Genomic DNA, 22,667 nt, shown 5'->3' on the forward strand with positions numbered 1-22,667 from the left:
CTGACCTGTGTGCAGACGTCCTTGGGTCTGAATTTAACGATGCCTCAAATCCTATGGAAGGAGTTGACTGCAGTCAATAAATGACTCAAAGAACAAGACCCTCCTAACCGCCAAAGCCATGGTGCTTCTCAGTCCTGCTAGCTTGGATCTCTTTGCTCGCTCCCTAATTCTTCAAACATCTTTGGCCACCTCACACCATTGAACACCCTTCTTTTGTTTTGGGGGGTTATTTTTAATACATTTTATCACAGTCTTTTTTTTTTTTATTAAATTTATTTATTTTATTTTTGGCTGTGTTGGGTCTTCCTTGCTGTGTGCGGGCTTTTCTCTAGTTGGGTCAACGGGGGGCTACTCTTCGTTGCGGTGCGCGGGCTTCTCATTGCAGTGGCTCTCTTGTTGCAGAGCACGGGCTCTAGGCGCACGGGCTTCAGTAGTTGTGGCACTTGGGCTCAGTAGTTGTGGCTCGCGGGCTCTAGAGCACAAGCTCAGTAGCTGTGGCACACAGGGTTAGTTGCTCCGTGGCATGTGGCATCTTCCCGGACCAGGGCTTGAACCCATGTCCCCTGCATTGGCAGGTGGATTCATAACCACTGCGCCACCAGGGAAGCCCCCTTCTTTTGTTTTGGGAATTTTCCACCTTAAGAGTTTAGGCTCCTCACAGCACAAGTCAGGAGATTGACCTCCCAGCCTCCCTTGCAGCTGGAGCACAGGCGCCATCCTGGCTCCATCAAGTAGACACACGTGTGTGAGTCGTTAGTCTAGAGGCAAGTGACGCAGAGAAGTAGGTGCCTGTGGGATAGAGGTTCTACTGGTGACATCTGGTGTCCAGTGACAGCGATGTGAGCTGAGGGCTCTGTGTCCACAGGCCAAGGTGTGACATTTCCACAAGACCAGTTCTGTGCTGTTTTCAGGTGTGGTTCAGGTGTGGTTCCTGGCTGTGAAGCCTCCAAGCCTGGTTCTGTGGGCCTCTTGAGAGTCTTAAGTTCTACTTAAGCAGCCAGAGAGAATTCTGTTGTTCCCACCTCAGGGCTGTGACTGCTCTAGGCTCCCAGATGGAGCACATTCATGGTCTGCTTTCTCCTTCACCAATCACCTCTTCCTAGACTTCATGGCTTCTCTCTAGCCATCCTTGTTCTCCAGTTTCTTCCTAGAGCTCTGCTGCTCTCAGGCCTTTCTATCTAGGCATCTTCACTAGGTGACCCATCTCCTCCATGCCCATGACTTCCAAATTGGTATCGCCAGCCCTAACCCTTCCTCCATCACCTTCTGGACGTTTCCACCTGGGTGTCCCTGGGCCACCAGAAAATATCCAAACCAGCTCTTCTTCCTGTCATCTTTGTCTCAGTTGGTGGCTCCATTATCCACCCAGTCCCCTAAACTCCAACCAGGGGAGCCATCCTTGACTTCCATGTCTCACCTATCCCCTACATCTGACTATCGCCAATTCTACCCCTCAAAAATTTTCCTCCATACTCATATCCACTGCCTCGGTGCAGGTCCTCATCCTTTCTCTCCTGGACTTTTACACCCATCTTCGATGAGTTCGGTCTTCTTGCTGGTCTCATCCACACTAAATTCACCCTCTGTCAAGTCCCCAGAGAGAGTTCTTGGAAGATGCCACTCCCTACTTAAAACCCCTCAAAGCCCCCCAGAATCCAGAGGTTATGATCCCAGGTCCTTGGGAGCCTCTGTGGTCTGACATTTTCTCATCTTCAGCTGTACAACTCGCCACTCCTGGGGCTGCTGGCTCTTCCTCACCCACCTGGTGCTGTTTCTGCCTCTCTCATTTGTTCCCTCTGCCTGGTATGTTCTTCCTCATCTGCCCTCCCCAGCCTGGCTAATTCCTACTCATTCCAATCAACTCCAATGTCACCTCCTGCAGGAAGCCTTCCTTGGCCACCTCCCCACACAAGCTCAGGAAGGCACAGGTGGCCCTCCTCTGCTCCTGTGACATCTGCCACATGCTTCTCTCACGGTAGTTCCATCTTTTAAAAACATTTATTGGGCACTTTTGATGGGGCAGAACCTTGCTAAGACTCTTCCATGCATTATCTCATTGAATCCTCATAACAGGCTTATGAGAAGAGTGTTATTCTCATTTCCAGGTGAGGAAACTGAGGGTTATAAAGTTGAAGTGACCATCCCATGACCAGCAGCTAGACAGTGGAGTCTAGGATTGGAACCCAGGGCTGTCTGATACCATGCCTTGTCTGACACCACGATCCCTAACAGTGATGCTCTGTTGCTTCATCCAGGGAGTTGCCCTCTGTATCTGCCTGGTGTGGCATAACCTTGGCCAAGTCGCTTCACCTTGCCGAGCCTCAGTTTCCTCTTCTACAAAATGGGGCTCAAGTCTCTCCCTGCCACACCCCCACCCCCAAAGGATGGAAGGAAGATCTGAAAAATAACAGCTGTTAAAATCAATCTGTAAACTGTAAAGGGTGGTGCACAGGCAAGAAGTTATTAGCATACTTTTAGGAATTGGTTTCACTGAACAATTTCTTTGCTCACCTTAGAATCAAAGGCCTGCCATTTCCCCTTACTTTAGAGTGGGGAGGCCTCCCACTTTCTCCCCTGGACCAGATTGCCCCTGAGATTTTTAAAGTCACCATCCACTGTTCCCATCCCCCCTCCCAAAACACAACTGTGACAGTCAAGCAAAGAAAGTCGAGAGGGAAAAAAATCCATAAAGGCTCAGCAAAGCGGCGGCCGGTGGAATTCTCCAGCTCCTGACCACCAGTTAGTGACGTCAGGATTTATAACTGTATTAAATGGTGTGACAGGCAGCCTTGATATATCAGTTCCCCCTTCTTCCCAAATCACAGACAATAAAAGCTTTGGCAGTGAAAGTCATTCATCATCATAAAGACCTGAGACATCCCAGTCATCAATTTCACTCACATCCTTAATACACTGGAGGGAGCGTAGGAGTTGAGCACCTTGAAAAGGGGAAGGAAAAAACACGAAGGAAGATTGAACAGGAATAATTACAAAGGTCAAAGAAGGGATTCCTCTGGGGCCGGGGACACGGGCAGGGCCAGTCCCTGCCAGAGGTGTGCTCAGCCCACGGAGAAGCTGCGCAGTCGCTGGGTGAGCTCCAGGCAGCCCAGAGGCCGGGCCCTTAAGACCAGACCCTGGGAGCCTTGGGGTAGGAGCCGGCTGACCCGGGCTGCAGAACCAGAGGAGGGAGGCCAGGGTGCCCTACTCTGGGCTCCATGGCTCCAGGCTGAGCTCTGTGGGAATCTTTTACTCCATCAGCCTCATTATACAAAAGAGATTTAAAGATAATAATAAAACCACAAGTACCTTTTGTAATCTACCCCCATATTGGCACAGATGGCTATTCATGACAGCTAGGGTCTTCCTTTTGGCAACACCTTTTGAATAATTATCCAGGGCTGACACTACTTGTTGTGAAAGACACCGAAACACTGCCGGGCCAGCTGGGAAAGAGACACTGCTCAGAGCCCCTCAGGGCACCCTCTGCCACCCCTGCCCCTCCCCAAACCCAGCCACCTTGACCATGATGCTTCCATCCCAGGAATCCAAGACAGGACATACACCCCAAGGCCCCGGTCAATCAGGCGAGCCCTCCCACCCCAGCCCGCTCTCAGCGTGAGGACCAGGACAGCCCAGCGGGGCCTGATCACCCACCCCAGTGTCCTCCCTGCCACCCCGTGGTGGATTCCTGCCGGGCTGCCCAAGCACCTGGGCCAAGGCTTCCCACCCCTGACCACCTGGACTGTTGCTTAATGTCTTTTTTGCTCTCAGGCAGGCAGGGCAATAGAGGATGAGAAAGCAGGAAGCTGTGCTGGGTGTTGTGTGAAGAGCTGTTGCTTTAGCTGACTTCTTCCTGAAGAGAACCAGGGCTGAACTGGCTTGACCCTCCCCAGGGGCACTTGTCCAGGGGAAGAGGAAGAAAGTCTGTTTAAGGAAAGCAGTGACCATTATTTTTCTTTTGCTTTCTTTCCTGAAAACAAAACAACAAAAGAGCAGCTGGGTCTAGGTGGGGAGTTGCTGGAAGTGCCACTGTCATCTGCCCATCCACTCAACGGACCTTCCCTGAGGGCCTACTGTGCTGCTGAGGTCTGCCTGGGTGCAGGCTGACCTACACGGTGCTGGTTATTGGAGGGAGAGTCAGCCCGATGCTCTTCAACCAGATAGCACCCGGGATCAAGACAAGCCACGTCACACGTGCCCCCCATTCATGGCCCTGATCTACTCAACAGCCTTGTTTGTGGTCTGTTCTCTAAATTGGGCTCTGCCCGACTCGGACCTCCTCTGGCCAGATTGCCTGACACAGCAGGTTGGCGAGGAGCAGTGTGGCACAATGGTCAGGTGTGTGGCCTCTGGAATCTGACAATGTGCATTTGAAACCTGGCTCCACTACTTAGGAGGTGTGTGACCTTGAGCGAGTTGCTGTGCTCTTTTGTGCCTCAGTTTTGGCATCAGTAAAATGGGGATAATAAAACTAACTTTCTCACAGTGTTGTTTTGCAGATTAGACAAGGTAACACATGTAACGTGCTTAGAACAATGTCTGTTGCCTGGTGAGTGGGAGGCAAGCAGTAGTTATCACTCCTGCTGGTGACTCTTGCCTTACTAGATCTTATTCAGGATTGAGACCAGCTCTGGGGAAAGAGCCCTTACCTTAGTCCCCACTCCAGAGGTCAACCCTCCAAACAGGCTATTTGACCACCCTATCCTTGAGGTGGGCATGTGACACCATCCTGGACCTGGGTTAACAGAGGGTTACAAAAGGAGCTCGTGGCTCCAGAAAGGCGAACACTCCTCTGGATGGGAAAGTCTGGACAGGCAGCAGGTGCCCCCTAAGGACTCGTGCCAAAACCAGCCTTACCAAACATTTATAGAAGATCTAGGGGTGGGAGTAGACGTTCTATAGCCTCTTGGGTAATGAAAATAAAAGCTAATAGAGATAAATTAGAGAGAGATTTTTTTTCTGGGCTGTGAACATTGGTGGGGAAAAAAAAGGCTGCAAACCAGTAGAAGCTAATGCATTTGGAGAGAAATAATAATTGTCATAATACCTTGCATTCAAATGTCCCTTCTGCTCATCAAAGATGTGTGTGTGAGTGTGTGAATCATGTCAATAACCTTGATAATAACCTAGATGGGTACGGTTTGGGGTGATTAGTAGCAACCCAACATATTAGACAGCTCACTTGTTCATCCATCCATCCATCCATTCAACAAACACTTCCCGAGTACCTACAATGTTCCATGCCCCATGTAGGCAGAAGACAATTCAGAACCTCATAGTCTAAGGATAAAGTCAGGCTGGACACAAAGAATCATAAGTCAAGGCACAAGGGGATAACAAGTAGGCTGATCCAGGGCCCAGAGAGGGGGATATCACTCTGACTGTGGGGTAATTGGGGAGGGCTTCCTGAAGGAGGCGGCGCTTGAGGACTGCTCCCTGGACACATGCCCTGAAGTCACATGGACAGAGACTAGCAGCCCTGCTGGTTCCTCAGCCCTCAGCAGGTGTCGTGAGAGCCTTTCACAGGCAAAGCCCTGCACCAGGTCACACTCACCCCCCTGCTGGGGACACAGGACCTGAGCACCTGGCACAGTCAGGTCAAAAGAAAGGCTATAGCTTCTTACAGCTCACGTACACTTCACTGAAGTCCTGCAAGGAGAGGATGAGCCAGGATGATAAATTCCCATTGGGCAGATGTGAAAACGGAGGCTCAGAGAGAGAAAGCGTGTCCCAAACTCCTCTGCCAGGGAGTTATGGCAGAGCTGGAATGAAGATCTGTGATCCTGATCCAAGTCAGCCCATTGCTCCTCCTTTCTCAGCAGACTACCGCCACCTCTGGGCAAATGACAGGAGCATCCTAAGCAGAGGAACCAGCAGAAGCAAAGGCTTGGAGTCAGGACTGGGTGTGGTTGAGTTGGAAGGTGATAAAAAGGCCTGAATAAAGGATTCCATCAGGCATAGAACCCAGTGCATGGCAGCGGACCAGTCGGGCTGAAAAATGAGGACAGGAGAGGGGGAAAGTTCTGTTCTGGAAGGCTGAGTCTGGCAAGGAGGGGGAGCCAAGAGACGTGGGTTCTGGAGCTGTCTCATGTGGGGAGAACTTGGGTTCTCAGTCCTCCGTGTCTCCATCTGCTCAATGAGGGAGTGATGCGAATGCTCTCCAAGGAGCACCAATATTCCAGTCTCTTGACCCTAGGTACCTGGGGAGGGCACGATTGTCACAATACTGGGGCAGATGGAGGAGACACAGTGAGGACCAGCCAGTGCTCACAGGTGGTGGGGAGAAGTCAGGCAGATACAGCAAAAAAGGTGCCGATCCCCTCCCAGATCATGGTTCTCCCGGGATACAAGGGGATGCAGAGTCCTCAAGGAGACCTTTATATTGGGCACCGGGGAGGTGTGGTAGACAGAATCATGGCCCCCAAGGCCTGTGAATATGTCACCTTACAAAGCAAAGGGGACTTCGCAGATGTAATTAAATCTAGGATTTCTGAGACGTGGAGACAATCCTGGATTATCCGGGTGAGCTCAATATAATCACCAAGAGTCCCTATAGGGGACAGGCAGGAAGGTCAGAGTCCCAGAGAGATGTGACAACAGAAGCAGAGGTCAAAGAGGAGAAAAGATGATACCCTGCTGTCTTTGAAGACAAAGGAAAGGGCCACAAGCCAGGGAATGTGGGCAGCCTCAAGAACCTGGAAAAGGACCTCCCTGGTGGCGCAGTGGTTAAGAATGTGCCTGCCAATGCAGGGGACACAGGTTCGAGCCCTGGTCCGGGAAGATCCCACATACCGTGGAGCAACTAAGCCCATGCGTAACAACTACTGAAGCCCGTGTGCCTAGAGCCCGTGCTCCGCAACAAAGAGAAACCACCATAATGAGAAGCCCGTGCACAGCAACAAAGACCCAACACAGCCAAAACGAAATTAATTAATTAATTAAGTTTTTTTTTTAAAAGCTGAAAAAGACAAGGAAATGGATTCACCCCTAGAGGATTCAGAAGGAATATAGCCTTGATTTTAGGACTTCTGACCTCTAGAACTGTAAGATAATAAATTTGTGTTGTTTTAAGCCATGAAGTTCATCGTAATTTGTTACAGCAGCAACTGGAAAATAATACAGGAGGCCAGTGGAACATCCAGAACAGGGAGCCATCAGGCCTGCTCCACGCTGGACAGATCCCAACCCTGGCAAGCTCCTTCTCCATCCCCTTGCTGTGGAGGACCCCTAAACCTGGCTCTCTGGCTTAGGCTGCTTTCCTGAGCTCCAGATGTTTAAAACAACACTTATTTAGCACTTACCATGTTCCAGACAGAGTTTTGAGTGCTTCTGAAATATTAACTCATTTAATCCATGTAACAAGTTTCTATCCCATTTTATAGGTGGGCAAACTGAGGCACATACACACAGTTGCAACTGAGGTCACCCATTCATAAGTGGGATAAGAGTTGAGACCCAAAGATAGGCAGTCTGGCTCCAGAGACTGTACAAGAGATTCTACAGTTTGATCAGCTTCCACAGACCCCAGGGGCCGCCAGTCTAACTGTGCTGCAGGTGAATGTGAAAGAGCTCTGCTTGGATACCTCTGATGATGTGGAGCTTATTACCACCAGAGGCAGTACAGTATAGGGGTTAGGAGAAAACCAGCTCTGCTACTTACTGCTGTGTGAACTCAGGCAATTTCTTTTTAACTGTTAGTTGGGACAAAAATAGTACCTAGTTTCATAGAGTAAGGGGTGAAATGAACCAAAGCACATAACATATGCTCAATAAACATTAGCTATCACTGTTATTATCTCCAGAAGCAGCCTATTCCAGCTTCAGAGAGATCAAATTGTTAAAAAAAATTCTTCTTTGCACTCAGCTACAGCTTGCCTCCCTGTGGTTTCCCCTGATGAGCTCACAGCAGCCACATCTCCTCCTCCCATACCCCTGAGCACGTGGGAGGCAGCAGCCAGGCCCCCAGTCTGCTGTCTCTAAGCTGACAGTCCTGGGCTGCCCGTGGATGCCAAGGCTCCCGTCCCGCTTCCCTTCCTGGACCCTGTCCTTCTCTGTCTGCAGCCCAGGTATCAAATACTGAGAGGGATTCACCCCTTAGCTCTGAGGTAGGAATTCCTTAGCCCATACTACTAGAGAAGAGTTCATTATGGTTCATTCAGAACATTAGAAAGGATGGAAGTTCTGGACCTACCAACATGTTGGGTGTCCATACAGCATGAAACAAAATTTTTAAAAAACTGACCAACAGTATGAAGAGCAAAAACCCCTTTGTAGGAAATGAACTATATGTGTGTAATCTGATACTGTTTTATATGCCTAGAAAAGGTTCTGGAAGGATATTTACCAAACCATCAACTCTGCTGACAACAGAACAGGCTAGGAACGGGGTGAAGGGATACAGTCACATGTTTACATATACTTCCGGACCATTCGAATTTATTTTACAATGAGCACGTATTCCTTTGTGATTTAAAAGGGATTAGTAAAGATGGGGGTATTGCAACAGACTAGACCAAGCTTCAGAGCAGAGAAACCAAGAGTTCGTGGCTCCCCAAGAGCAGCTTCCATTTGGTCTCCCACACAATGTTCTCAAACCCCACAGTCAAAGAGAAGCAATAGTTCCCTCCTCCACGCCTTCAAAGGCACTTGGCTTCTCCCTGGTATTTCTCTTTCTTTTTCTTATTTGTTTTGTTTTGTCCTGTACATGTATCCACATTTACCTCCCTCATCAAATTATGGGTATGTTGAGGGCAGAGACCCTACAGCCACAAGACCCAGTCTAGGCTAAGGTCTGATGTGAAGGAGGAGCTGGGTTTTGATGGAGAGGTGAGTGAGTGAATGAGAGAATGAAGGAATGATGAATGGCAACTGCTCTGCTAATTGCCAGGAGCTACAGTTTGGTGTGTCTTCTCCTGCAGATAATGGCAAGGCAGTGGAGATCTCTGACCAGGAGGACGAGCTAATGAAATCGCTATTTTAAGAAGACGGATCACAGCAGGGTCAGCTGGGAAGCTGGAGGCCCAGAGACCTGCTCGAAGGCTATTTGGAAAGGTCGGCTTCCAAGCTGCCCGCAAGTGTAAAAATCTATGAGTGCATTACCAGGATGGCCATCCACCTTTGTTTATTTTTATCCTACAAAATACAAGGTCAGAAATAACTGGAGTACTTTCCCCTGAAATTATTTTTTTTAATTGACACTGCTCCTTACACAAACATTAATTCATTTATTCAACAAATAGTTCTTAGGAACACTGTGCTAACCTGAAAGCAAATCATATTTTCCTTTGATGTCCATTTTAATTACAGAGATGATTGAATTTCATTTGGGTTTTAAAATGATCAGACCTCTGGCTTCTCTGAACCTCTGAGTATCCTTCCAAACATTTAGATTCCAAAATTCTAGACTTCTCTAGAATCTATAACTGTGAGTCTATTTAATACTTTAATCCCCAATTGGATTCACCTTGAATCTTTCTGGAATGCAAATAGCCTTGTTTTTCCGGGGAAGTTCCAATCTTGGGTGCTGAGTCTTCTCTCTGCTTGTGGTCCCCTGAAGCAGGTTCACAATATTTAGTTTGGACAGAGTGTGACATCACTGCACCAGGCTGAAATGCCTAATTGTCACACGTTCTAGAAAACCTTGCACTCGGCACTCCAGGCCCTCCCCACTGGATGGCTTATAACACCGAGCTGATATCTGGGGAAAGCCATTCCAGGCAGACAGAACAGCGTGAGCAAACGTCTGGAGTCAGGGACAGGCAAGGCCAGTTGGACAGCCTGTGGTCAGCCCTTCCTGGCCTGGGTTTCTATTGGGCAGGAATAGGTGTCAGAGGAGACAGGAAGGAGGGGCTGGGGCAGGTCGAAGACTCACAGGGAGCAGCAGGCAAGGACAGTGAGTGAAGCTGGCCAGGTGGAGTCTGGGACAAACAGGAGAGTACGGCTGATGTAAAGGGATGGCCCCTTCTCAACGCTCCCCTAGTGTGGCCACGTGGGAATGTGGACCCTGGTGGACAGTCTTCCAATTTTTCAAAACAAGTTAGACATTTTAGCCTTTACGTGAAATCTCTTAGTTTTAAAGGAACTTTTAAATTTAAATTTTTGATAGTGATATATTAATATATATATAACGTTCAAAAAATTTTAAATGTAGATGATATTCAGTAAGAAGTCCTCTTCCTACACCCACTTCATCATCTATGCCCAAACGTGGTTACTGAGTATCCTTCCAGAACTTCTGTATGCTTGTGTGAACAAATACACATTCCCATTGCCCCTCCCTTCTTCCCACAAAAGGTAGCATTCTGTATATATTATTCTTGCTTCTTTTCATGAATAATATATCTCCAAGGTCTTCCCAATCAAGACATAAAGCGCCTCCTCGTTCTTTCCGGCAGATGCACAGTACTCCACCTTACGGGTGAGCTCTTCTTTACTGAGCAGCCCCCTTCTCGTGGACATTTGGGTTGTCTTCCTCTGATCTGTAAAATGTGGGCTCTGATTTTTTTTTTAGTTTAAAAAGCACTATTTGGGCTGGATCCTGAGGACCCAGAATGCCAGTGCCTGGGTCTGAGTTCATAGCACGGATGCCGGCTCAGACATTGCTGACAGCTCAGCTCTGGCTTGCCAGTGGGAAAGGAAATCACTTCAATGGAGAGCAGCTTCAGGTAAGTCCTGCTTCAAGATTCTTTGCCTTTGAGCTAGTGAAATCCCCATCACTAGAGGTAACCAAGTCCTGATATAGAATAGATCCCAGGGTTGGGTGACGAGTCGGGCTACCCAACCTCGAAGTTTCCACTAACTTCCAGAGTCCCTGAGGCCTGATTATGGGCTGGGCCCAACTGGCAGCAGAGAAAGAACTGAGAAATGGCCCCGTCCTCTCTGCACCTCATTCACTCATTCATTTATACAGTTAAAAGGCATTTCCCGGGCTTCCCTGGTGGCACAGTGGTGGAGAGTCTGCCTGCCGATGCAGGGGACATGGGTTCGTGCCCCGGTCCGGGAAGATCCCACATGCCCCGGAGCGGCTGGGCCCGTGAGCCATGGCCGCTGAGCCTGCACGTCCAGAGCCTGTGCTCCGCAACGGGAGAGGCCACAACAGTGAGAGGCCCGCATAACGAAAAAAAAAAAAAAAGTCTCATAAAAAACAGGTCAAAGAGGTGCTCCCCACGGAGAGATAAGCAAACGGCCATTCAGAAAGGCCTGGAACATACTAATAGCTACCATTCGTTAAGTGTTTACCATGTGCCAAGCACCGGGCCAAGACTGCATGGACCATGCATGAAATCCTTACAGGGAACCTGTGAGGGAGTGCTATCTTGGGGCCCATTTTACAGATGGGGACCTTGGGCATGGAGGCTAGTAATGTGCCCAAGGTCACGCAGCTAGAATACGGAGAAGCTGGGCTTCAAGGCCAGGCAGTCTGGCTTTGCTGCTGACATTCTCAGTCATATGCTAAAAGAAATGCCTTCTGGAAATTTAAACTGGGATTTTTTTTTAGTCCATCCAACCACATATTGGCAGCAGGCTGTGGAAGCCAGGGCCCTGGATAAGCCCCAGATCCAGCTCTAACTCACTGGATGTGGCCTTGAGTAGGTCACCTCCCACCTCTGAACCGGGGTCTCTCAGACTGTGAAGTGAGCAGTTGCTCTGCAGGACCCTCCCACCCTGCCTGTCTGTGGTCGGATATTTGCCCCAAAGGAGGCTGGAAAGAGCCAACACTGGATCCCAGACATTCCAGATCTCCTTTCTGGCCCAAACACACTTAGATGCCCCCTTAGTGGCTCTCAAACTCTTCCCCATCACTGTCTCATTATAGCCTCGAAACAGCCAAAGGAGGCAGGCAGGGCAGGAATTGTCATCCCCATTTCATAGATAGGAAAACTGAGGCTCAGAGAAGACAAGCTATTTGCTGAATGATAGGACAGTTAGGTGGCAAAGTCCAGGCTTAAACCTGTTCCTCTGACTCCTGGGTCTAGTGCTCTTTCCTTCAGCCCTCAGCTATTGCTCAGATGAGAAAGGTGGAAGAGGATGGACTTACTTGCTTTCAGGTACCAAGTTTGGGATACAGAGACTCCAAACATTGAGCCTGGGGGATACCAGCAAATCAGAGCTGGTGGTCTTGTGGACTCGGCAGCCATCTGTCTGTCTTCGTGGGTGCTCATCCACTGGCCCATGTATGTTCCCTGTTGCTTAGAGGGGACAGTGCCCAGGGGATGCCTCAGACCCCAGGACCTGGGTCATGCACCAGGCAGGAGTTTCCCAAAGTTGTTTAACCAGAAGAAACCTCCCTCAGTCTCCACCTGCCATTCCAACTGGTGATGCAAAGAGACGGTCCTCAGGGGAAGGGGCCAGAAAGGACACAGGCTAGCCCCGTTACTTTGTTTTCCCAGGCAAAGGGTCAGGTGGGCACAGCCAGGGCCAAAACTGCCAGGTCCTTTGCTGGTATCCACCTGCTGTCCTCCCTGGCAGGTAGGCACAGTGGCTGCCCCATCAGCAGGCCTGTGGCCCAAGGATACACCTGCAGATAATTAGTCCCAATCAGGACAGGCCCAAACTGCTGACGATGTAGGAATGGGCGGGCCATGTCCCTACTTTGCAAATGATGAGCAGTTTCTAAACCGTGGCCCTGGCTGGTAGAGCAGGAGTTTAACTTAAAATTTAACATGGCATATAAATGATGGAGACATGGACTCATTCTCTAATGACATCTCCCTGGGCAGCCGGGAGTGTAAGGGCTAGGGTGGAGCAGTACACAGACCAGCCGCTTCCTAGACCCCAGGCTGGCAGTCTAGCTGAGCACCCTGTGAGGAGGGGAGAAGGAACGGGTGGGGCTGGAAGACTCAGCCCTTCCCTGAAGAGTTCAGAACTGTGTCAACACATCCACGATCACAGGTGGAATTAAATTAATGCCACGTGGTGACACGAAGGCCCATCCTAACAGCTCTCAGGGGCATTCCTTCAAGGTGTTCTAATAGCTCTCATTGGGATCATCAACTGCCCCCAGAGGGTGTTTTGAAATTTTCTGGGGGCTTTTATATGATTGACAGGTGTTATTGGCTTGTGGTGGAACAGTCCCACACAACAAAGAATCTGCCTTTATCCTGCACTATTTTCATGTCCTGCCCAACATTCATGTAGGTGGTAGGAGAGAAATCTGCTTATAATTCTTTTTTTTTTTTTTGCGGTACGCAGGCCTCTCACTGTTGTGGCCTCTCCCGTTGCGGAGCACAGGCTCCGGACGCGCAGGCTCAGCGGCCATGGCTCACGGGCCTAGCCGCTCCGCAGCATGTGGGATCCTCCCAGACCGGGGCACGAACCCATGTCCCCTGCATCGGCAGGCGGACTCCCAACCACTGCACCACCAGGGAAGCCCCTGCTTATAATTCTTTAAACCTAGAACGGAACTTCATTCCCATATTAATGTGAACTTGCAATTTCCATGGTCTTAATAAACACTGAATTTTCTAGGAATGCAACTACTGTGTAAACTGAGCAAAGCTTGTACTGTTTTATTTGGAACTTTGCCAAGAGTTCCTCACCTATTCGTAAAATCCCACTCACAGTATGTGAAACACAGTTAAGTCTGTGTTCGGGATTGTTGCATTCATGGTGATTCTGTGCATGGAGTGAGCCCTGGGCTACTCCATTATGTCTTGCAGTTTAGACATGCCGAATATTTACTTATCAAAGTACATAGCAGTTAATTATAAACAATTTCACTTTCATTTCTCCTTTATCTTATAGTTAGGGTATTATTTTGATTTTACTTGAAATTACTTGTGAAGATAGGCTATATTTTTTATGAACTTAATTTCAGGAGAGTAAAGGGGCAATGTAAATATTTGTTATTCCCTAGGGGACACTGGGTGGGACTGAGCAGAGAACCCCGGTGTCAGCACAGCACTACAGTGTCCCATTAAGCAGGGGAAGAGGCTGGGGATCTTCTCCTACCAAATCCTCATATGCATGCATCTGATCTACACATGTGTGTCCATGCCTTTGTGTGTATGTCCTTTATATTTTTTCACACTAATGGAATCATACTAAACATATTACTCTACAAATTGTTTATTTGCTTAAAAGTATATCTTGAACATTTATTCATGTCAGCACAGATAGCTCTACTTAATTCTTTTTAATGGTTGCAGAGTACTTTATTGTGTGAAGGAGCCATAATTTATTTAACCTACTCCTATTGATAAACACTGAGTTTTTTCCATTTGTTTTTCATTATAAATAATTCTATCATTATTATATGGATTTAGGTATCACTGTGCATCTGTATGAATATATCTTGAGATAAAGTCCTTAAAGTGCATATAAAAGTTCTGAGTTAGGGCTTCCCTGGTGGCGCCGTGGTTGAGAGTCCGCCTGCCGATGCAGGGGACACGGGTTCGTGCCCCGGTCCGGGAAGATCCCACATGCCGCGGAGCGGCTGGGCCCATGAGCCATGGCCGCTGAGCCTGCGCGTCCAGAGCCTGTGCTCCGCAACGGGAGAGGCCACAACGGTGAGAGGCCAGCGTACCGCAAAAAAACAAAACAAAACAAAACAAAAACAAAAGTTCTGAGTTAGATGGTAGGTATGTCCATTTAAAATACTGATAGATACTGACAAATTTCTTTCCAAAATGATTGCACTGATTTATACACCTATGACTGTGTATGGAAATATCTGTTTCTCATATACTCTCTAACACTGGACCTCAAGAAACATTTCAATCTTTGATAAGCTAATGGGTTTTATTAAAGTATCTCCTGGGAATTCCCTGGTGGTCCAGTGGTTATGATGTGGGCTTTCACTGCTGTGTGCCCGGGTTTAATCCCTGCGGGGAACCACGATCCCACAAGCTGTGTGGTATGGCCAAAAAAAAGAGTATCTCATGATTATTTTAATTTGTAGTTGTAAAACTATGAGTCAAGTGCATGTCTTTTCCTATGCCATTAGACATCTGTATTTTTTCCTGTTCATTTGCTTTACCTGTTTTTTCTACTGATTTTTTTTCTTATTTGTTTTTAAAAACCTCTTTATATATTAAGGAAATTAGCTTTTTGTCATCTGTGTTCCACTTTAAAAAAGTTTTTTATTCTTTGTTTTTTTTGGGTGTTTTTACATACATATATAAAACATTTCTGTTTTAAGCAGTCGTTTATATCATTTTTCTTTGCCTTTTGTATTTGGAACAGATTTTATTTTTTTGGCCACATGACACGACTTGTGGGATCTTAGTTCCCCAACCAGGGATAGAACCCAGGCCCTCAGCAATGAGAGCACAAAGTCCTAACCACTGGACTGCCAGGGAATTCCCTGGAACAGATTTATAAATTTATTTATTTATTTATTTATTTTTGGCTGCATTGGGTCTCCGTTGCTGCACGCAGGCTTTCTCTAGTTGTAGTGAGCAGGGGCTACTCTTTGTTGTGGTGCGTGGGCTTCTCATTGCAGTAGCTTCTCTTGTTGTGGAGCACTGGCTCTAGGTGCACAGGTTTCAGTAGTTGCAGCATACGGGCTCAGTAGCTGTGGTGCACGGGCTTAGTTGCTCCACGGCATGTGGGATCTTCCAAGACCAGAGCTCGAACCTGTGTCCCCTGCATTGGCAGGCGGATTCTAGTCCTCCCTGGAACAGATTTTAAAAGGCCTTCCCCACTCGAAGTTTATTAAAAAATTTCCCTTATTTTTTTTTTCTAGTTTTATTATGATTTAATTCTTTAAATTTAAAGTTTTGATCAACCTGGAATTTCTTTTGATGTAGAGAATGAGGTATGGATCCAACAGGCCTAACTGTCCCTACACCATTAACTGAATGATTTATCTTTTCTCCACTGATTTGCAATGTTGTATCTGTAAACACCCACATATATTTGGATCTATTTCTGGATGCTCCATGCTGTTCCATTTGTCTATTTACTTCACTTTCAGTAACAGTTTTAATTGTTGTAGCTTTATCATAACATTTTAAAATATGCTATGTTCTACTCATTTCTTTATTTCAGAATTTTTCTAGCTACCTTGAGTGTTTATTTATCCAGTATTTGTGTCATTTTGACAAGTTTTAAAAAGTTGGCATTTTGATTGAAAATGCTTTGAATTAATATATTACTTCGGGAGAACTGACATCTTCATGATACTGAGTCTTCCCACCTAAGAACAAGCTATATCTCTCCATTTATTCTTTTATGTTCCTTAGTGGAGTTTTAAAGTTAAGTTTATTCCTCAGCATTCTACCTTTTTTATTTTGATGCTATTGTTAATGTTTTCCCCTATTATTTTTCTAGCTAGCTATTGTTTACTTACAAGAAAGCTAATGGTTATAATATTATACTATTATATAAGTATTATATATTTAGAATTAGAGTAATTTTAGTATTTCAACATTAGGCATAATTCTGACTTTGAGATATTTATATTCTTTTTCTGCTCTGTGATGTGACTTTAAAGTAGATTGATCATAATACAAACAAGTCTTTGGTCAAGGGTTTACCTGAAAACCCAGCCCACATCCACACTTACCTTCTGCAGATCCTGAACAGCTAAACCACCCAGCTGGCTTTTAGCACCAACTTTCTAAATCAGGAGTATTCAACTCAAATTCCTTTCCAGGTTAGGCTTGTAAGATAATGAGAAAGCAGGTGGGCAGGGGCCATGTCTCCAGGGGCTGCTGCCACTAAGGCCCCGCCTACCACAACCATGTGGGAATACGGCCCAGTCTGGCCAGATCCTCTGATTTTTCAAGGGAAGCCAGAGATCCAGATTTATAAATGTTCATTGTTGACTCAAATTTATAAAAAGTCCTACATGGCGCCAACTAACCGTATCTGTGGGCTAGATTAGCCCTTTGGGCAGCTGGCCACCAGTTTGCCACGTCAGTAGACAAGAGTCTCGGAAATGCAACTATAGTCTCAGCATTTACTGGATTATTTTCCATCTAAATAGGCTTGTGCAGATGGTAGAATATGTCTTCCTGTGATTTGTCTAAACCCATGAACCCCAACCCTAATAACAAACCCTCCCTCTGCAGAGCAGTCCCCTCGGGGATCTCATGTGATCCTCACAAGGGCCCTGAGAGATCAGAGACACATCCAAAGTCACAGCAAGGAAGCGATGGCGCCAGGATTAGCCCCCAGATTATCTGTGTGGTAGAGTGGCAGACTGTACTGGCCTGCTGTTCAATTTTACCTCTGCTGCTCACTAGCTGTGATCTCTGGCAAGCTACTTAAGTGCCCCGGGCTTCCGTTTCCTTGTTTACAAAGTGGATGTGATATAACAGTACGCACCTCCCAGGACTCCTCCAAGGGTAAAACAAGTTCACCTACCAGAATGTTTGGTACTCCGTAACTACTCAGTAAAGTGACTTATTATTATTATTAACTAGTCCAGGCTTCTTTCTACCCTACCACACCCCCCTACCCAATTATTTGTGCTTCTTTGAAAAGAATAAGGACCCAGGAGACTGAAGGCCGGCTCCAGCTCTCCCCTTTACCCCTTGTATTGGGCAAGTCACTGCCCCTACCTGAGACTCGGTTTCTGCATCTGTAAAATGGGGATGCTGTCAGAGGTCTTGTCACAGACTCTCAAGATCCCAGGGGAGAGAATTCATGGGACACCTGTGATGTTAGGAAAAGTTCATTCTGACTGAGGTTCCCCTCCCCCATCCCTGCACCGTTACTGACACCCCCCCACCTGCAGGCTCAGCAGCCCTCCAGGCTCTTGCCCCATCTCAGGTAGACAGGGGACCAAGTCACTCTTGCCTCTTAACTGATCTCCATGCGGTGCCCAGATCTACAACCAGAGTCCTGGCTATTCCTGCCTGAGCCCCACGAGCCCCAGTCTCAGAGCCGGGCCCTCCCTGCCTTGGGACCTACATGAGGCTATGAGAGAGCCTGTCTCGTCCGGCCCCCACCCCCGCCTAAAGTTCTAACCCGAATCCAACCCTGATGCAACTACAGCCCACTCACATTTTTCAGAACCCCTTGTCTCTGTCACTAGTTCCTGTGTCTTGCCTACCAACCTACAGGGACATCCCGCTACTTTAGGCTGGACCTCAAGGCTCTGGCCAAAGTGTGATCCCCAGCCCCTCACTGTCTGTTAATGTGAAGTATCCAAGACTGCCTTCTGCCTGAATGGTCGGACAGCCTCCCGGAGCTGGTGGCTGAGTCTGTCCATCCAAATTATCCCGGTGCTGCTGGGGCGGGCAGGGGTGTCTGCCTGTCTCGCCCTCCTGGCCCAGCCCCTTCACAGCAGTGAGCCTGACGTGACCAGCCGCCATGAGAGGAGTAATAATCACAACATGTATTGGGGGCTTGTGTGTGCTAGACCAGAGTCTAAGCACCTCATATGTTTACAGCATTAATCCTCACAGCAACACTGTGGGCTGGGTGCTATCACCATATTACAGATTTTAAAACCACAGCCCAGAATTCTTATATAACTTACATAGCTAGTCAATGGCAAGTTCAAACCCAGCAGTGTGCCTCCAGGGCCCAAACTCTTCATCTTTACACTGACAGCTAAAGCAGCTGGTCCTGAGCCTTCCAGAAAGGAAGCCTAAACCTCCTGCCCTTCTTAACTCCACCTCTGCCTGGAAATCTACAATCTGCCAGGAATCCCACTCATCCTCCAGGCTGATGCCAAACAGGGCTGCCTTTCTCCTGAGAGGGCTAAATCCCAGCACTCTGAACACTCAGGGGCCCCGAAATCACCCAGCCCCTCTGACACGAGGCTTCCCTGACCCCCCTCCCAGCCCATCGTCCATTTGCCATTTGCTCTCCTCTGGCTTTATCAGAGCGTCTACAGCCATGTCTCATCGAAACCACAACTCCTGGCCCCAGCAGTCCCCTGCCTGACCTGTTCCAGGACCTCATAACCTCATTAAGACAAAGATGGCCAATCAAGTCCAAAAGCACCAAGAAGCCGCTTTCCTCATCTCACACGCGTCCTTTCTCTCTCTCTCTGCCACTCACCCCCCATGCCCCAGGTGCCCTCACCTGTCACAATGGGGTAGGACTGCGGCCCCGGCACGCTGCTCCCGATGTCGGCAGGGGTAGGGCTGGTCAGGTTGGCCTTCATGTCGTCCAGCCCTCCAGCCAGCGAGGCCATGGTGGAATAATCGGCGGTCTGAAAGAGGAAACAAGACAGACACCTCAGCACTGAGACTCCAAAGCACCCCAGCCAAATACCACCACCACATTCTGGGCTCAGCCAGCTAATCCGCGCCAGTGCCAAGGCCCCCAGGGGGCTCACGGACCCCCGGTATTGAGAGGGCAGATTCAGCTCGACAGAACAAGGCAGGTATCCAGAATCAGCAAGTCTCCCCAAGTGAAGAGGTGGACAAGATTCAGTGCAGCTGCACAAGAATTCAAACCTAGCTCCTTTATGGCCTGCAGGCTTCCCTTACCCAGCCCCAGCTAGCCAGAGACAACCATCCTCCTCAATGCAAGGAGGAGGAGAGAGACGTCCATAAGCAAAAGCAAGGCAGAAATAAGAGTCTTGTAGACAAGAGGACGGAAAGAAAGGTTTCTGATTTCTGTGCTCTTAAACCACAGATGTAGAATCACAGAAACAAGGGTTAAAGGGAATTTGGGCCATCACTCAATCCAAATCCTCATTTCACAGATGAGTAAACTGAGGCACAAGGGGAAGAAGGCTTTGTTCAGGGTCAACAGGGGATGGTTCACCATAAACTCCCACCCAAAAGCCAATATATCAAAGCATATGAGTCACAGTTGGCAAGTGTTTTTGAATTCCGGAAGCCTGTAAACACCTGTATGCTGAAAACTGTAGGGTGCGCACATCTGATTTACCAAGTCCACACTAACCATGTGCATTTGGCCCATGAGTCATGCTCCTTTCTTTAAGCCGTTTCATGAAATCAGAGCTTGCGATGAGTCATTTCCCTGGCATCCAAACCACTGTCAGAATGGTCTCCAGGCAAGGTTGTGAAGATGCCAACCTGTCTTCCCACTCAAGGACAGACTACAGTATAGGCATGAGTGACAGATCTCTTCGGCCCCCCACTCCCCCGGCCTATCTTCAGTAAAAGAAATATCTGCAAACACCCAAACCAAAGAGTCTAGTTGTGCCAAGCATTGGTACAGGGAGTTTCCTCTACCACCCGGGCACTGCCAGCGGAGGACACATTCCTGTCTGTCCAGGGGTATGTCCTTGGCAGAGAGGGACAGGGAAGTGAGCAGTCTTCTGAAAGAAGTTTGCAGGCACCCTGGGAAGGATGATGAGGACTGAGCCACTGGGAGGGAAACCAGAGGAGCCACCAGGCAAGTGGCAGGTAGAGGGGACTCAGGCTCAGGCACGTTCCTGGCACTTTTCTCTGCAAATGAATTAGAAAGCATTGCCTGGGCAGCTCAGATGCCAAGCGGGGTACATGGCAGCCGTGAGTCCAGGAGGTACTGCAGGCCCAGGCACCCTGAGATGGATTCTTGTCCAGAGCTCCTGGGGCTCTCCACCCGTCTCCAGCAGAGGCTGATTCTGAAACACGCAGAGACGAACACAGGCCTGAAGCCAGCCCAGGTAGGACAAGATGGGGGACAGGCCTCCCCGACATCAGGAATCACTATAAAGCTGCAGTAATTAAGACAGTATGGGACTGGCACAGGCACAGAAAAATAGGCCAATGAAACAGAGTCAAGTCCAGAAACAGATCCATGCATATATGGAATCTTGATATATGAGAGAGGTGATGTACAAATCAGCAGAGAAGGATAAAACTCTAATAAAAAATGCAGGGTAACCAGTTATCCATTCAGAAACAAGGGGGAAAAAAGAAATTGGATCTTTACACCAGACACAAAAATCAATTCCAGGTGGATTAGAGACCTAAATGTGAAAGGCAAAGGTATCTAACTAACATGGTCAGCTCTAGGTCCAGCCAAAAATCCTTGGGAGCAAGTCTGTCCTTCATGGAAAAGGAAACAAGTGGTCCTGGGATGCTCACACAGAGTTCCTGGTTGCTGTGAGGACAGCAGTGGGTCCTGGTCAACCTGCTGCCTTGCTTCAATGCCTCCTCCTCCAGAAAGTCCTTCATGACTACCACTCCCCAGGAAGCAGGAATCCCAAGTGGTACCAGGACAATAAAAACCATAATCTTCACGACTTTGTCAAAGCTCACATTTATCGATCACTTACTCTGTGGCAGGAGCTTTACCTATATTATCTCATTTAATCCTCACAATTACCCCATGTAGTAGGTTCTGTGTTATTCCTATTTTACAGATGAAGAAACTGAGACTTCTATTATAGAGGGAAAGTGCTTGCCTAATATCACACGGCTTCCAGGTGCCAGAGCTAGGATACAAACTTGGGTACATCTGACTCCAAAATCTCCACAATTACCCTAATGATTTTCCTATTGTGTTCTAACCCTTTAACAGGTATGAAATCACTTTGCTAGTACCAACCTTTTAAAACAGAAAATAGAGTAGTCTAGAAGAGAAATTTTTTAAGAGTCTCACACATAGAAAGAGTAAGTCCTGTTTCATTAATCTTTGTTTCCATATAAGTGGATATGTGTGTACTGGGTGGAGGTGACAATATATTTCTTGCTACAGGTCACACCCAGCAGAGTCTTCATTCCATAAAGCAGGGAGCTATTGGGAAAAGGTCACTGTCTAGACTTTATCCTATGCAGAATGGGATGTGGTCATGACATTAGCCCCCTAATTTACTTAAAAAATTAGAAAGTAAAGCTCAATGGAAGCTCCTCCTTCAGTGCATTGTCGTGTGCAGAGACAGGAGGTCAAGATGCCTCCTGTGACCCTAGGGTCCCTAGGTCCCTCCTGTGAGGGTCTCTGGGATTTCTGGGACCCCGGGGTGAGGACCGCACCTCCCATTTCCCTATGTTCCTGTGTCCTACTGGAGGCCTGAGCATGGTGGATGCTTAGCATTTATTGAGCTTTTCTTGTATGCAAGATGGCACGTGAAGACCAGACATGCTCTCTGACCTTTATCCACAAACCTCAAGGGAAAAGACACGTGGCCCCGAAGCTCCATCCAACAGGGACAAGGGCACAGAGCCATTCATTTACACGGCACAGGAAGTGGTGAGGAAAGGTTTCTTGGGCTGGCTGTATTTATCCTGGACCCAAGCAATCCCTGACCACCCTGCTCAGGCTGAGAAGAGCTGAAGGAACGCTTAGGGGTGAGACAGGAGTGATCCAAAAACAAGGCACCTCCTGCAGGAGGAAGAGGTGGAAATGAAAAAGTAGACAAGCTGGGATTCGACTCTGAAGAGCTTGCGCAATGAACACTTGGATGAGCAAATGAATGAATGACCCCTTAACCTCAGGAGAGCCAGGCAGCATCCTAGCCAAGAGTAGCATCCCTGCAGCTCTCCCCACCTCACCACCAGGCCTGGCCCCTTCCTAGACTCCAGGCTAGGCAGCTGGGTCCACAAGGGAAAGCCTCTAATTCCCAAGAAAACATAGCCAACCTGGGTTTAAGAAAATGGGGAGAGGGTGGCCAATCCTGCCTCTTATTTTAATGTCCAGATGGAGGGGTCTTTTTGTTATTTGATTTTGTTTTAGTCAATAAATTCAGTATCAAGGTTTGTCCAGTCACTTCGAAAGCTGGCTTTGAATCATCTTTTCAAGACATGAAAATCTTCAACTTGTGTAACACGTGCAGTGAGAGGTCCAAAAACCCAGTTTCCCAACCACCG

General features: G+C 47.9%; 1 protein-coding gene across 2 annotated transcripts in view; it reads right to left on the reverse strand.

Annotated features, from left to right (window-relative positions):
* The window catches only part of PAX5 (paired box 5), a 189,211-nt gene that overhangs the window by 67,661 nt on the left and 98,883 nt on the right, over window positions 1-22,667 (reverse strand). For both annotated transcript variants that reach the window (XM_024763043.1, XM_024763044.1), the window contains exon 7: window positions 18,982-19,111. In XM_024763043.1, the coding sequence (XP_024618811.1) occupies window positions 18,982-19,111 (130 nt within the window). The remainder of the gene's footprint in view (window positions 1-18,981; window positions 19,112-22,667) is intronic.

The sequence above is a fragment of the Neophocaena asiaeorientalis genome, unplaced genomic scaffold (assembly GCF_003031525.2).
Source record: "Neophocaena asiaeorientalis asiaeorientalis breed wild unplaced genomic scaffold, Neophocaena_asiaeorientalis_V1.1 scaffold449, whole genome shotgun sequence".
In the NCBI taxonomy this organism is placed as follows: domain Eukaryota; kingdom Metazoa; phylum Chordata; class Mammalia; order Artiodactyla; family Phocoenidae; genus Neophocaena; species Neophocaena asiaeorientalis.